Raw genomic sequence first — 15,428 nt, 5'->3', positions numbered from 1 at the left:
TTGGTGTAATCACAATGGTTGAATTCATTTTTCCACATGGCGAAGAGTTTGACGATGCGATTGAGACAGAATATAAAGCAGGTGTCATATATGGTAGGAAAAAATTAAAGGCAGAGTGAAAAAAATGGGCGATTCGCAAAGAGGGAGTTTATTCAGAGAGAGATATCGCATAAAGTATCAAAAATGTACCGAACTAGAGCTTCAATAAATCTGCTACATTCACTTAAGTAAAAGATCTCTTTATACTTTGATTTTAAAAACTATAATAGACAGTAAGGGTTAGACTTTTGAAGTCAAATATCACTATAAATAAGTTAATAAATAATGTTCTGATGTTATATTTCACGTCATTATTATTTTTCTACAGATTTTTAGGGGGGATCTTTAAGCGGAATCTTTAGACAGATTCTGACTAAACATTCCGCCTGAATTCCGTCCAATATTCCACTCATGCTTTAGCAGGAATTTTAAGAGTTTTTAAAGGCGGAATTCACAAGCGGACTATTTTGCATTTTTGCTTATTTTCCCGCCTGAATTCCATCTAAAAATCCACTTGAATTTCGCTTGTATTCCACCTAAGCATCACAATGCTTTAAAAAGCTTAATTCAGACGGATTCCGTCTTTACTCTCCGCCTATTCTCCGGCTGGATTTTTTCGTACGGGTTATAGGCAGAAATTTCTTTTACCTTAGGATAATGATAGATGAATCAAAGAGATGATGAACAAGCTCCGAAATATCCATACAGTTTGACAAATAAGAAAAGGAAAAATTAAATCTAAATTATAACGCATATTTCTTTGATATTTCAGTTAACATTAATGCATACTTTATGTAGAATCTAGATTTACGAAAATCTCGCACGAGATTTAAAAACGTATTCATTTATAAAGCAACATGCACGAATTAAAGAGGACAAAAGTGAGGATTTCTTCATACTGCAACACAATTTTTATGTAAACACTGTTTAAATGTCTTTGCTCTATTTTTTTAGGTAAATCTTCAAAGTTTGTATCAGAATATATTCTTGCTTAACAACAATATGGAGCAAAAACCCACTTTACATAAAAAAAAAACCCTTTTATGACACAAAGAATCGTATCTTTCCGAGAAATCCAGTTATTCAATGGTCATATCAGAAACAAGATTCAAATGCTACTATCTGTTATGAGTTGTGTGGTATAGTAGTAAGCGTGTCAGTCACCATGGAACTGATACTCTGAGGCCTGTTTTTCAAAAGAACTTACGACTAAGATCAAAATCTTTTGTTCATTGGAAAATTTTCCAAAAAAAAAATTATTCTGTTAAAAATTGCCAGCGTAAATATATCTTTGTACATTTCTTTTAAAAAATAAAAACCATGATCAAATTTTTTTTTAAATTAGAAATTGATAAGCAGATGTAAATGTTGGTCCTAGTCGTAAGTTCTTTCGTAAAACGGGGCTCCTGAATTCTTATCGCGTGGGTTCAAATCTCAAGAAATCCTTTTTTCCCACATAATAATTTCGTTCAGAATAATTTTAGATTGTCAAAATTTTATACCTATCAATAATTAGAACTTTAGTCTAAATACTGAGTTCACAAATTGAATTTGATTTTTATTAGTGTTGTCAAATCGGACGTTTTTTAGTAACCGGGTACTCGCTTACTTTTCCGATCGAGTAACCGGTACTCGGATGGTTTTGGTTTAGTCCTGAAAACACCTCCTTTTGCAGTATCTAAATGATAGTAACAGAATACATTTTGTATATGTAACGTCGTTACTATTTTTATATTTATCCCAATATTTGCATACCGGTATATATAAAACGCAAATACACTGCTGATGATTTTTTTTCCTAATAACAAACACAAAATATTAAATATTTTCTAAGTATACCGCAATAGTCCGCCGTTTTGCAGGATGTCCTTTATGATATATCACTTGATTCAGAGTTAAATTTCAATCTAAGATTATTTAGCATATTTTGTGTCCCACCCGTGTATGTTAATTCTATTTTAAATATTTTACACCTTACGGATTTTAATTCAGTCATTCTTTAAAAATATTTTGATGCCTATGGCGGCGTCCTCTTTAATCTTGTGCTTGTCATATTTGAGTACAGATTTATATGAGAGGTAATTTTAATGAACTCAAGCCTTCTTAACTTGTGTATATCCCAATCAAAGCTTCCAATTTGATAATTTGTGAAATACTTATCAAAAGAAATCGGTCGTTTTTGCAAAACGCTAGGTCGAGTCTATCGGAAAAAACGGTGAAAAAAATAGAGAAATTAATAAACAAAATTACATTTTTCCTGCTGATTTAAACATGTTAAAATATAGATTTTATATGTATACACGAGTAACCGAGTGTCAGTTTTACTAACCGATACTCGAGTCGCTCGTCGGTTAACCAGTTACTCGGGTACTTGTTGACAACACTATTCGTTTGAATCTATAGACATTTTGAACGCTTTGTGCACCCATCTCTTTCAAAATAATTATCAGGCACTCAAAATTATTGTCTCAATAGCCTAGAATATTGAAAATAACATATGATCATTCATCATCATTCGTTATGTGTGGTGATCCTTTACCTTTTATTTCTTTATAAACCGTTTTTTAAAATGAAGTCTGTCATGCATGTATATAAAATTAGACAAATGATATTTATCGGAAGGAAATAAAAACATCCAAAAATAAATAATACATAAATGAAGACTTTTATGTTATAAATAGAAAATATAGTGAGAAAAAAAAATCAATGAACCACCGAGATGACAAATGAAAAAATAAGATTTTGTTACACCTTTTCTTTTTTTAATCTCAACCACATATCAAAATAAGTGACACTGATTTGTAGTAAGCTGTAATAATTTTAATATAACACAGTCGTACTTAATGAAAAGGAATGTTGTTTGATTGATGGATTGTTTGTTGTTTAACGTCCCTCTCGAGAATTTTTCACTCATATGAAGACGCCACTACTTGCCGGTGGAGAGCTACAAATGTTGTCCTATATTCGGAACTCAGGGCCATTGAGCAGTAAGGGATCTTTTTCGTTCCAGCACCTACTGCGACTCGGGACCTCGGTTTATACGGTATACAATAGAAAAATAGTAACTACAGAGATAGTGACTACAGTAGACAAACAGTAACTAGCAGGCAGAAAGTAACTACAATATAGAAACAGGGAATAAAGTAGTCAAAAAGTGACTATATTAGATAAACTGTGACTAAAGTAGATAAACAGGGACTAAAGCAGATAATGACAACAGTATACTACAGATACTGTTAACAACCGAATACAGTAGACAGACACTAACTACAGCAGACAAAAGTGACTAGCAGATAAACAGTGATTACAGTAGACAGTGACTAAATAGACAAATTGTGACTTCAATAGACAACCAAAGACTATATTATAAAAATACTTATTACACTGTCAAGTACATTTATCAGTAGTCAATTGTGACTACAATAGGCAAACACATGACTACAGTAGACAAAAATTAACATAAGAGAGCAATAAGTGACTACATAAGTCAAACAATGACGAACATATTAATAATATTTACGATACTGTAAATTACTAACTAAAGATGTCAAATTGTGACTAAGCTATACATACGTGTACTTATAATGCTGTAAACAACCAGCTTTAATAGTCAAATGGTGACTACAGTATGGAATACTTATAATGCTGTAGATAACTACCTAGGTAGTTAAACAGTGACTACAGTATAAAAAATACGTTTCATATTGTAAACTTTTAACTCTAATAGACAAACATTGACTACAATAAAAAAAATGGCCATGAAGAATCTTCCTTTGTTACCATGGAGATAATTCATTGGCAAAAAATGAAAGAGATTCTGGACACTGTAAAATCATTTATTTCTAGGATTGAGGAAATAATATTGGTTCAAGGGAATTTGATATTGAGCTTGAAGAAGAAACGTCATTCTGTAGTATTGAATTTTAAAAAAAAATCTTGGCGGACATGAATTCGTCGGTCTCTCCAAACAGCGAAAAAAAAACACAAATTAAACCCCCACAAAAATCAGTGATTTCACAGGAAAACAATATGCATGGCCAGAGGTATCATGTAAGAACTAAAAATGAATGTCTTAAAATGCAAATTAGCGACGTCGTAAGCCCTATCCATACAATGTAGCAAAACAATGCGTTAATATTAGGAATTGTATACACAATACATTCAGTTATGAAACAGGTTTTACAATAAGCAACAACGTCGCCCTCTGACAAGTTTCCTCTATTCGTGGCGCCTCGTGTGGATAATCAAAATTTTCCATTAATGAATATCTATGAACTGTTTTCCTTTTTTTTTTTAAAATGTTTTTTTTTAAAATAAAGTTTGTCTTCTAATATATACCGTTCCTTAATGTTGTTTGAAATTCTGGCAGAAAAATATACGACATAGTTACCACTTTTACAATTACAGATTAGTTTTAGTTACTCTTTTCACATATTAGTTGTTAGACGGGGAGGACCCGACTGTTGCATGTAGGAGCAGAAAAAAATATTTCGATTTGTTTTATTCCTTTCGGACAATGTTTTATTCCAGAAACAAAATATACCGATTACTTGAAAACGACATTCAGTAAATAGAAAGCAATACAGGAATGGATTAAGGATAGGATTAATCATCGCCATTACAGAAAACAGAATTCGTAGCCTCTGTAATAACCCTTCATCTGATTCGTCTTTAATGGCGTTCACCATGTTGGCGACAAACATTGGAAAAGTGAAAAGCACGAAACATCCCGTGAACAGAGATATCTTTATTATACATCTTCTGTTTCCTAAGGATGCTTGAAATTTCTTTGTAGTATTCTTCGTGACGCATTTGATGACGTAACAATACTCCCCAAGATTTATGGAGACAATTCCAAAAATTACAAAAGGTGACCATTGAAATGAGTCCCTGTCCGTCAACAAAGTTTGCATATGACAGAAATTTTCCAGAATTGGCAAAGGCATGGCTATTATCCAAGAAAGAAGACAGGCCGCTGTTATATTGACATGTGTACAAATCTTGACATATTGAAAAGGAAATCGAAGTGAAATAAACCTATCTGTGTTCATAATGGTTATGGTCAAACACCCAAAGACGTAAAACGCTACGATGAAATATCTTTTAGTGATGCAAATATCGAGACTATCAAAAATGGTGCTTGGAATACACGAAATAACACCTAAACACATATCAGAAATGGCCATCTGTAATGCAGGCAGACGGATAGAAAATTTGAGCTTTTTGCTTTTTAAAAGTACCAGAATGGATATACAGTTGAGAACAGCAGTGGGTAAGCCAAATAAAAACAGGAGAGTATCCACTTTTGGATCTTCTTTTGAAACTGTTACGTTTCCTGAAATGTTGAAAGCCTCCTCAATCATTGCGTCCTTTTATTCTTTGTTTTAAGATCCCAGAGGTCTTTCTTTGTCTTATAGAAATGTCAATTAACCTCAAAAACTAAAGTAATATGTTTTCATTCATCAATTAACCTTTGTCCTTCGTTCAGTTTGGCATACAAGGTACATTAGTTCCATTATATAGTGTAAAAAACACGATTTTTTTTTGCGATGAGCAAAGAAAAAATTATCTAAATCATTTCGTTTGATAAAAGTTATCAATCCTTGTAGTATTTCATGAATTTACTTACTAGCAAGGAAAAAACATCCGAAATGCTCAAGTGTAATGTTTCGAGCATATAATACACGGACTTTACAGAAGGTGTGTATAAATAGACATTCTCTAAGAAAAGCCCCTCCCTTTTACAAAGTATGGTTTTTCGCGCATCATATGTTTGCGCGTAATTACCATGGAGAAATCGTCTCGCAGGGTATTTTTAGCAGAGGTAATAATAACCTAGTATAAAAATTGTCATCAGCAGAAATCCAGTGCAATTAAGTTAAATTGATTAATAGACATATAAGACATGTTATTGCACCATTCACTCTCTTCGCAGTGTAAATTATATATATGATATATTGAATTTGATGGCAGCTTCTTTATTTGAGTATAAAATGACAGCTGTGGCTACAGTAATCATTGGTTTGTCTTTTAGCGAACATGCAATTTCATAAAAAGTGTAGATGTGAATTTTGATACCATTGTCATCCTCTTCCATATTTTACGTTGGCCCAATGTCTTACTGCTCATTGGCGCGCCGTTGGCCCAATATGTTGGGCCAATGTTGGTACAATACTGTTTGTTCATTTGTCAACGTTGGTACAACGTTATTCCAACATACCAACGCCAACGCAATATTTTTTTAACGTTGGCCCAACGTTGGACCTCAGTTCAAGGTCCAACGTTGGTACAACGCTTTTGTTGAAATGCCATCGTTGGTACAACGCTATTCCAACGTACCGATGCTAACCAAATATTTTGTAACGTTGGCCCTACATTGTACCTCAGTTCAAAATATAGTTATTACGTTGGTTCAACGTTGATACAAAGCTGTTTCTTGAAACATCAATGACACAATTATTCCTCAATACAAATGTCTTACAAAATTAATTAAATTCTGTAATTTTTATTTCCCAGATTATACGACACAATTAATTTCACCATGTTTGGTCAAATACGTTTTTCCTCCTAAAATGTATCACAATATATTCTTTGCCACTTTCACTTTCATTAAAGTATTCCATGGAATGTAACTAAAAGAAGGAAGAGGTAGAAAGTTCAATGTTTCTCAAGTACACTCCACATCACTATGTCCACTACTAAATATCACTGATATAAGAGTCTTCAAGTTCTAACTGTAGAGTTTTGAAAGGTCATATTTGCGTCACTTATCACTTTTCTGTTGTTTATCTGTTCTTAGAATCCATGTTTCCCACACATATAAATCAGTCCCTTCCATATACAGAAATGCCACATCAATAGTCTCAGAGTGAAGAGGGTTTTTCCATCCCGGCAATTCCGGCAAACGTTAAGAGTATCATCAATTAAAATAGTATTTTCAAATGTTCATCAGCATCACACATATTTTTAAAGCAATCCTTAAAATTGAATTTCACATTAGTAATTATTAATAACAAATACAAAATAGTTACTTACATTTCACTGGTTAACATTCTTGCGTTCACTTACAGATCCGGACATATCTGCTCTGTTCAAGAAATAAAAGTTAAGGTCGTCATCAATTACAATTGTTTAATCAGCTACCTGGTACCAATAATTTGAAAGCCTACATGCAGGCCATTACAATGTTGTGTATTTCACATTATTAATTATTTCAATAACAAAAACAAAAGCTATACTTACATTGAAAGGATTAAAATTCTATAAAAACAGGAGAGTCTTGCTTTCACTTAAACAGACACTGTTAAAGTGCGCGGTTAAAAAAAAAACTGATTTAAAGATGACGGTTTCCTTGGAGACCTATGAGTCACATGCCGAGCCAGTGAATTTCACCAGTTTTTTTTTTGGAGCCCAAAACTTGCAAAACACAGCACTTTAAATTTGATTCAATGATGCTAAATATAGAATTACCAAGATATAAAATTGCTATATGTATTTCACAGACTTATAAGGATTGTCTCATAATTTCCATTCAATATATAATTAGATCACATGATAATGAGTTGCTTATTACATTACCATCGATTTACAATAGATAAATCTAAATTGATGAAAACTTTTTGCAACATTGGGCCAACGTTGGACCAGCATTTCATCTCAAACATTACAGGCTACCTGTACATGTACTAGTAATCCCAGTATTCCTACTATTGGACCAACTCCAGTTCAGTCAAGCACGCCCAACACAGAGCAATGCATCATTATATTGTCAACATATATTGAGCTGGGCCAACGTTGGGCCAACATTGAATAACCAACAATAAGTGGCAATGTTTTGCCACTAACGTGTACTCACTTAGACCTACGTTGGGCCAACATTTCATATTTAACACACAATGGTCTTAATCCATGTCAACATTTACTCGGTTGGACCTATGTTGGGCCAACATCTTAATGTCCAACACCAAATCGCTGTGTTTCTTGTCAACATGTAACCACAATGGGCCAATATTGGGCCAACATCACATGCCCAACACCGTTGGTTTAGCTTATATAAATGAACGTTGGATATTGAATATCACATGCCCAACACCGTTGGTTTATTTCATGCCAACGTAAATGAACGTTGACCAACGTTATCACATGTCCAACACCGTTGGTTTAGCTTTCATGCCAACGTAAATGAACGTTGGATGTGGGCCTACATCTGTTCCCCAACGCCAACACTCCACCAACCATACAACCAAAAACCAACGTTGGCCCAACGGAGTCATGCTATCTGGGGACATAGTGTAGGCAATTTGTACGTGTAGAATTTTACAGCCAACGACAATATGTGCTGATAGTATGTGCAGTGAGGGTAGGTGCATATTATCGCCTTCGACAACATGTCTTTAACAACAAAACGCACTGTTTCGCACGGTTATAAACTTATAATGACACGTGGCTTCTGAATCCCATACCCTTTTGCTATGTCTATCAAAAGTGAACATCATATTTTGGTATGTCTATATAGAATGAAACATATTCTACTGGTCATGCTTAGAAACGCTTGCCATCTCTGTAGATGTCTGTGATCATTACCTTATTACATGTTAATATGAAACTTTAATAATGGTCTTTCTAAACCGAAGTCTCTTATTCTGAACACAACATACTGATTACATGAAATGACAGAACTGTTTCTTAGTAACAAGTAACTACTTGTAATTTAGGGAATAGAAAACCCACAATATTCTGATAAAGTGGATAATGATAGACAAGGTATATGATCAAGAATTTGACTTTATAGAACTTCTCATAATTGTAATGCAAATACAGGAATGTTCGAGACAAATGATGAGATAAAAAAATATTAATTGGCTCTAAATCATATGGAAAACCTGATACCAAGTTTTCTGCACAGTAATTTTGTAGGCCAACTATCGTCTGTACCACGTCATATGTGTATAAAGATATAATTTGCGATCTGTGATGATCAGATCTTACCAAGTATACTTCCTTCAAAGTTTTTAAACGGCAGATACTACAAATAAACTTTCTCAGCATCAAGTTTTGTTTATTTGTATCATTTGTTAAAAAAAATACCCAATATGAATAATTATAAGGTCAGGCAGAATTTTTTTCACATATTATCAGCCACATGAGCGGCGTACGGTGCAGTTCAGCTTAGTCTGCATAGAATTCATCGTGACAAGGATCCAATTTTGATGCCCTTACGAATTTGGACAATCCTAACGATATCTTAGCGAACTTTTACAATATGTTTAATACTATTCTAAATAGTCACGCTAAAGTTAAGACTAAACGTGTGAAAACTGAGTCTCGTCCAAAATGGTTAACACAAGAAATTAATGATGCTAGACAATTACGAGATTACTATCATCAACACAAAGACTTTGAAAATTTTCGACATTGGAGGAATAAAGTTACGCTTTTGATTAATAATGCTAAATGTACTTATTATAAATCAGCTACTGAGGAGAGCTCTAATCCTAAAGAACTCTGGAGCTATCTGAACCATTTATCCTCAAAGCCAAAATATTTTTTTTCCTACTCATATTAAGGACAACGGATCAGAAATTAACGATACACAAGGTATTGTCAATGTTTTTAATGAACACTTTACAAAAATTTCTAGCAATTTATTAAATGAATTACCAAAGCGTAACTTTAAACCAGAAAAGTTGAAAGAATTCACAAAGTCAAAACTTAATGATGAAAATGTATTTAGCTTACTTCCTATAAGACAAGACGAGGTCTTCTCAATGCTATGCAAACTTGACATTAATAAATCGGCAGGTATAGATTTCATTGGTCCCCGCCTCTTAAGACTCTCTGCTGATATAATTTCTAAGCCTATAACTCATCTAATTAACACTAGCATTACTAATGGCATCTTTCCTTTGCATCTGAAACAAGCTAAAGTCACCCCTATATATAAAAAGGGCGATAAAAATGATCCAAGTAATTACAGACCAATATCAATCTTACCGACTTTATCAAAAATTTTTGAAAAACATGTTGCTAATCAAGTACGTGAATTCACCAGAGCTTTTGACCTCATTACAAACTCACAGAGTGGCTTTAGGGAATTCCACTCTTGCCAAACGGCACTAACCAAACTTACTGACAGCTGGTTGCATGCAATGGATCAAGGGAATCTCACTGGCATAGCATTTCTAGATTTCAGTAAAGCATTTGATTTAGTCAGTCATGATCTCTTAATTGAGAAATTGAGGCACTATAACTTTGATTCACTTACAATTAAATGGTTTCAGTCTTATTTAAATGAAAGAACCCAAAGTGTTAAAATTGGTGCATGTTCTTCTGATATCTTACCTATCACAGCAGGGGTGCCCCAGGGATCTATTTTAGGTCCACTGCTATTTTTATTGTACATAAATGACCTCCCCCTATGTGTCAATCACTGTAATATTGATATGTTTGCAGATGATGCAACTCTGCATTTATCTGATAACAATGTACATAATATTGAAACATTTTTGAATTATGATTTATGCGAAATTGAAAACTGGTGTTTACAGAACCAAATGATTCTGAACACGAACAAATCAAAATCTATGCTTATGTGTACACAACAAAAAAGGTCAAAATTAGATATTCCAGAACTTAATACAGAAATTTCTGGAGAAAAGCTTGAAAATGTTAATGTTGAAAAACTCTTAGGTGTCTATATAGATCAAAATCTTCATTATAATTATCATGTAGATTCAGTTTGTAAATCCTTAACATACAAGTTATTTACACTCCGTAAAATTAAGAAATTTCTTCCATTAAATACCAGAAAACTTTTTTATAATGCATATATTTTGCCTTCAATAAACTATTGTCTTACAATATGGGGCAATGCATCTAAAACTAGCATTGAAAGAATTCATAAACTTCAGAAACGGGCTGCTAGAATTATTCTTGATGCAGCACCCGACGAACAATCAAAACCATTGTTTGAAAAACTGGGATGGCTAAATGTATTTGAATTAGTCACTCTACATAAGTGTATTTTATTGTACAAAACTTTTTATGGTATGAGCCCCGAATATCTCCAGGACCTTTTTGTTTTTCATAGCAATGATTCCTATTCCTTACGTTCAGAATTAAATTATAATCTTCGTTTACCAAAACATAGAACAATTTTATTTACAAATTCTATTCAATATTCAGGTGTAAATTTATGGAATAACCTACCATTACATATAAAATTATCATCAACCTTACCTATTTTTAGACGAAATGTAGAAAAAATTATAATTAGCCAACGTATGTAAATAAATGTTTGAATATGTCCTTTGTACAAGATGTTTGACTATTACTATTGTTTAAGACAATGTCTCTTGAACAATTAATATTGACTTCTTTATTAATTTTGAATCTATATCTCATTTAGATGTACATTACATTATGCACTAACGAACTCTACATGTTTTATCTTTGATTGTATCATTTTATGTAATATGTTGTTTGAAATTAGAAGGCCCCGGGGAAGAATAGTACCTGGTACTAATCGGGTTACCTTCTCTAAATAAAGCATTATTATTATTATTATTATTATTATTATTAAACCTTAGAAACATGAAGCAGTCTGTGTGTTAATTGTCTTACATTATCAGTTAGAAATCACATGGAATTTGAAATGTTATAAAAGTTTTTTCCCCTTTTAAACTGTTAATTTTAAATTTTACGAGTCATTTTCCGATTATCATTCATTTTATGAATGACTGAAAATTTTGCCTTAAGTCTAAGATTGCTTTATAATCCTCCTGGGGCCCATTTCATCAAAGGTCATACGCCAAGTCGTAAAGTCGGGACTAGCACAAAGATGTACGTTTCATTAAATAGCGTATCTTTACACCTAACTTGGGTAGGTGTAAGTTCGGGCATAAACATAAAAAAGCGATTTGAAAACGATTTAGCCAATCCTTAAGAAGAATTACGGCTCTATGAGTTTCTTTTAATACATAGATGCATTTTTTGATTTCATAAAACTATGAAGATGTGGGGATAAAAAATGTGGGGATTACGCCCACTCGGGGTGGTAGTTCACAGACAGTATTTACATAATATGAATTTATTTAATAAATTTCTTCATAAAAGATTGTCTCATTAGGTATTAATTTTAAGAACATCTCTTAAGTTTTGAAAATTGTGTATTTATACACATTTGGTTGTTGTATTTTAAGTATGAGGTATTGTAAATACGATATGCATTTTTTGTCATTCACTATTAAAAATCATTAAAAGTCTGTTTTGAAGAAAAACTATTTTTCCAAACACACAATGCATTTTTTTTTAAAAAGTATTTTTTCCACAAAAGCACAGTTATCTTCTCTAGCTTTGAACACTGTGCCGGATAATTATGCCACTTCAAAAGTGGCATTTTGGCACCCGCCAAATTCTCATTTCACATAAAAATCATGTATACCAAGGGGTAGACCATCACTCACAGAGTTCATAACTACCTGTGTTACAGGTAAATCTCACCTGTCAGGTGAGATAATCACCTTTGAACAAAAAATTCCCATGGGAAAAATAAAGTTCCTGTAGGAAAATCTGAAATCCTAAGGGATATTATCAAAATCCTGAAGGATTTATTAATTTCCTGTAGGATATTTAAAAATTCCTGTAGGACTTTAATTTACCATAGGAGAATTTAATTTCCTAAGGGAATTTATTTTCCTAAAGGAGAAAAACAAATCCTATGGGAGGAAATATATCCTATAGGGAAAAAAAATTCTCCTAAGGGAATTTTTTTCTCCCTTAGGATTAAAATTTCCCATAGGATTAAAATTCCCATAGGAAATTGAGAGCTATTCCTATAGGATTATTTTTTGTGCCATCTTCTTCTTAATTTTATAATCTTAGTTTTAAAAAAAAATCCCTTAGGAATTAAAATATTACTCTGATAGGATTTTTTGTATCTACCCATTTTGAGTATGTTGTACTGTTTCCTCTTATTTGTGTGTGGATGTCAGTGTTTAACAAGAACATTAGGCCCAAGAGCCTTGAATACCTCTTCTGATAAATTGTACAATCTATTAAACATAGGTAATCAGAGATTACAGAGCTCACCTCAACGAATGTTGTCTTTAAGTAAGGCAAAGTCACAAAATTAACCAACAAAAAGTGTACATTCCAAAAATGAAAATATTTAAGCAATTTTGTTCTGATACTTTGAAATAGACCTACATAAAAAGTCTAAACTAGTTCTTCTTCATGAAAATGTAATGAAAATCCAGCATCTCAAGCAATTTTGAGAGTTTTCATCTCTTGATGCAACATTTGTGCAAGTTTGGTTTATACAATGTTATATAAGCCTTATAGTTTTTGGTTATAGACCTGCAACCATAACTTTTACCTGTTCTTTTATCTGAAAAATGTATGTCGAATTCAGCATCCGAAGCAAGTCCATTAGTGTGCATCCTAAGATGTATCATCCATGCAAGTTTGCTCATTATAGGGCTCATAGTTTAATATTGGAAATGAAACATGCATCAAAAACTAACATTTTCACTCATCCAAAATAGTAGGTCAGATTCAGCATCCGAAGCAAGCCTGATAGTATGCATCCTTAGATGCATCATCTATGCAAGATTGGTCATTAAAGAACTCATACTTGGAAATGAAACCTGCACCAAAACTTTTACCTGTTCACTCAACCGGAGATTGTAGGTCAAACTCAGCATCCGAAGCAAGCCCGGTAGTATGCATCCTTAGATGTATCATCCATGCAAGTTTGGTCAACATAGGGCTTATAGTTACTTGGAAATGAAACCTGCACCAAAAACTTTAACCTGTTTGCTCAACCGGAAAATGTAGGTCAGATTCAGCATCCAAAGCAAGCCCGGTAGTATGCATCCTTAGATGTATCATCCATGCAAGTTTGGTCAACATAGTGCTTATAGCCACTTGGAAATGAAACCTGCACCAAAAACTTTAACCTGTTCGTTCAACCGGAAAATGTAGGTCAGATCCAGCATCCAAAGCAAGCCCGGTAGTATGCATCCTTAGATGTTTCATCCATGCAAGTTTGGTCAACATAGGGCTTATAGTTAATTGGAAATGAAACCTGCACCAAAAACTTTAACCTGTTCACTCAACCGGAAAATGTATGTCAAACTCAGCATCCGAAGCAAGCCCGGTAGTATGCATTCCTAGATGTATCATCCATGCAAGTTTGGTCAACATAGGGCTTATAGTTACTTGGAAATGAAAAATTCACGAAAAACTGCATCAAAAATATTAACCTGCACCCAACATTCTAACTTTCTCCAAAAACATTATCATGGACATTCCTTTGCTGAAATTGCAGCATCCGAAACTTTCACTGGTACAATGAAACACACTAGAAGTAGAACCATCTTCCATGCATGTCTAATCAATATAGAACATAGAAGTACTTAAAAAGAAAACTGCTCCAAAAAACTTAACCTGGGACGCTGACGCCGAGGGTATTACATAAGCTCCCCCAACTTCGTTGAGGTGAGCTAAAAAACCTTGAAATTCCAAAAAGTAGGTCATCATGAACTACATTTTGGTTAAAACACTCTGAAGACCTATGATGCATCAACTGACAAAGGATGATGATTCTAAGGCAATAAGTACCATTAGAGTGACTTACTTTTAAGTTGACATTATCTGAAGACCCAGGATGCATAAACTGACAAAGTTTGATGATTCTAAACCAATAAGTACCTGAGATATTTCAATATACCAATAATAATCAAAAAGTAGGTCACTGTGACCTTCTTTTTGGTCGACATTATCAGAAGATCCAAGATACATCAACTGACAAAGTTTGCTAGGTATCATAATAAATTCTTTTATTTAGACAGGATAGCACAAAAGCGGAAACAAACATTTTTTTCTAGGCCTTAGTACATGTAGTACATAATACTAGTAGTTTACATTGTGGTCCTGTATAAAACAAGGTAAAATAAGATATTCCTTATATGTAAAATTTCGTTTCCCTATTGTGGCCCCATCCTACCACTAAGGGTCATGATTTCATTGATTTGAAGAAGAAAAATTCATCTACACTACCTAGGGATGTTTCCAAATCAAAAAGATTAATCATGGTTTTGCTATACTCAGAAAATAAGATTTAAATTTTTTTATATATATAATTGTTTTGTAAAACTTTGATCCTATATTGTGACAAACTTGAATCTATACTGCATGATAATACTTCCATATCAAAATGAGTAATCAAATCTTTGTTGTTCTTGATAAAAAGATTTTTAAAAAAAAAACTACATGGTATTATTATGTACAATTTTGATCTCTTATTCAGTATTGTGGCCCATCCTAACCCCCGGGGTCATGATATGAACAAACTTGAATCTACACTATGTAATAATAAATGTTTCACA

General features: G+C 33.1%; 1 protein-coding gene across 1 annotated transcript; it reads right to left on the bottom strand.

Annotated features, from left to right (window-relative positions):
- Positions 1 to 4,332: 4,332 nt before the first annotated feature.
- Positions 4,333 to 5,979, bottom strand: LOC134247565 (proteinase-activated receptor 1-like). The gene has a single exon (XM_062729906.1). The coding sequence runs from the start codon at positions 5,400 to 5,402 to the stop codon at positions 4,467 to 4,469; it is 936 nt and encodes a 311-aa protein (XP_062585890.1). The 5' UTR covers positions 5,403 to 5,979; the 3' UTR covers positions 4,333 to 4,466.
- Positions 5,980 to 15,428: the final 9,449 nt, after the last annotated feature.

Source organism: Saccostrea cucullata, unplaced genomic scaffold (assembly GCF_032062105.1).
Source record: "Saccostrea cucullata isolate Sc308-1 unplaced genomic scaffold, CSIRO_AGI_Scuc_v1 ctg4668, whole genome shotgun sequence".
Lineage (NCBI taxonomy): Eukaryota > Metazoa > Mollusca > Bivalvia > Ostreida > Ostreidae > Saccostrea > Saccostrea cuccullata.
Note: the sequence above shows the minus strand (reverse complement) of the source record. Positions and strands in the feature narration are given on the sequence as shown.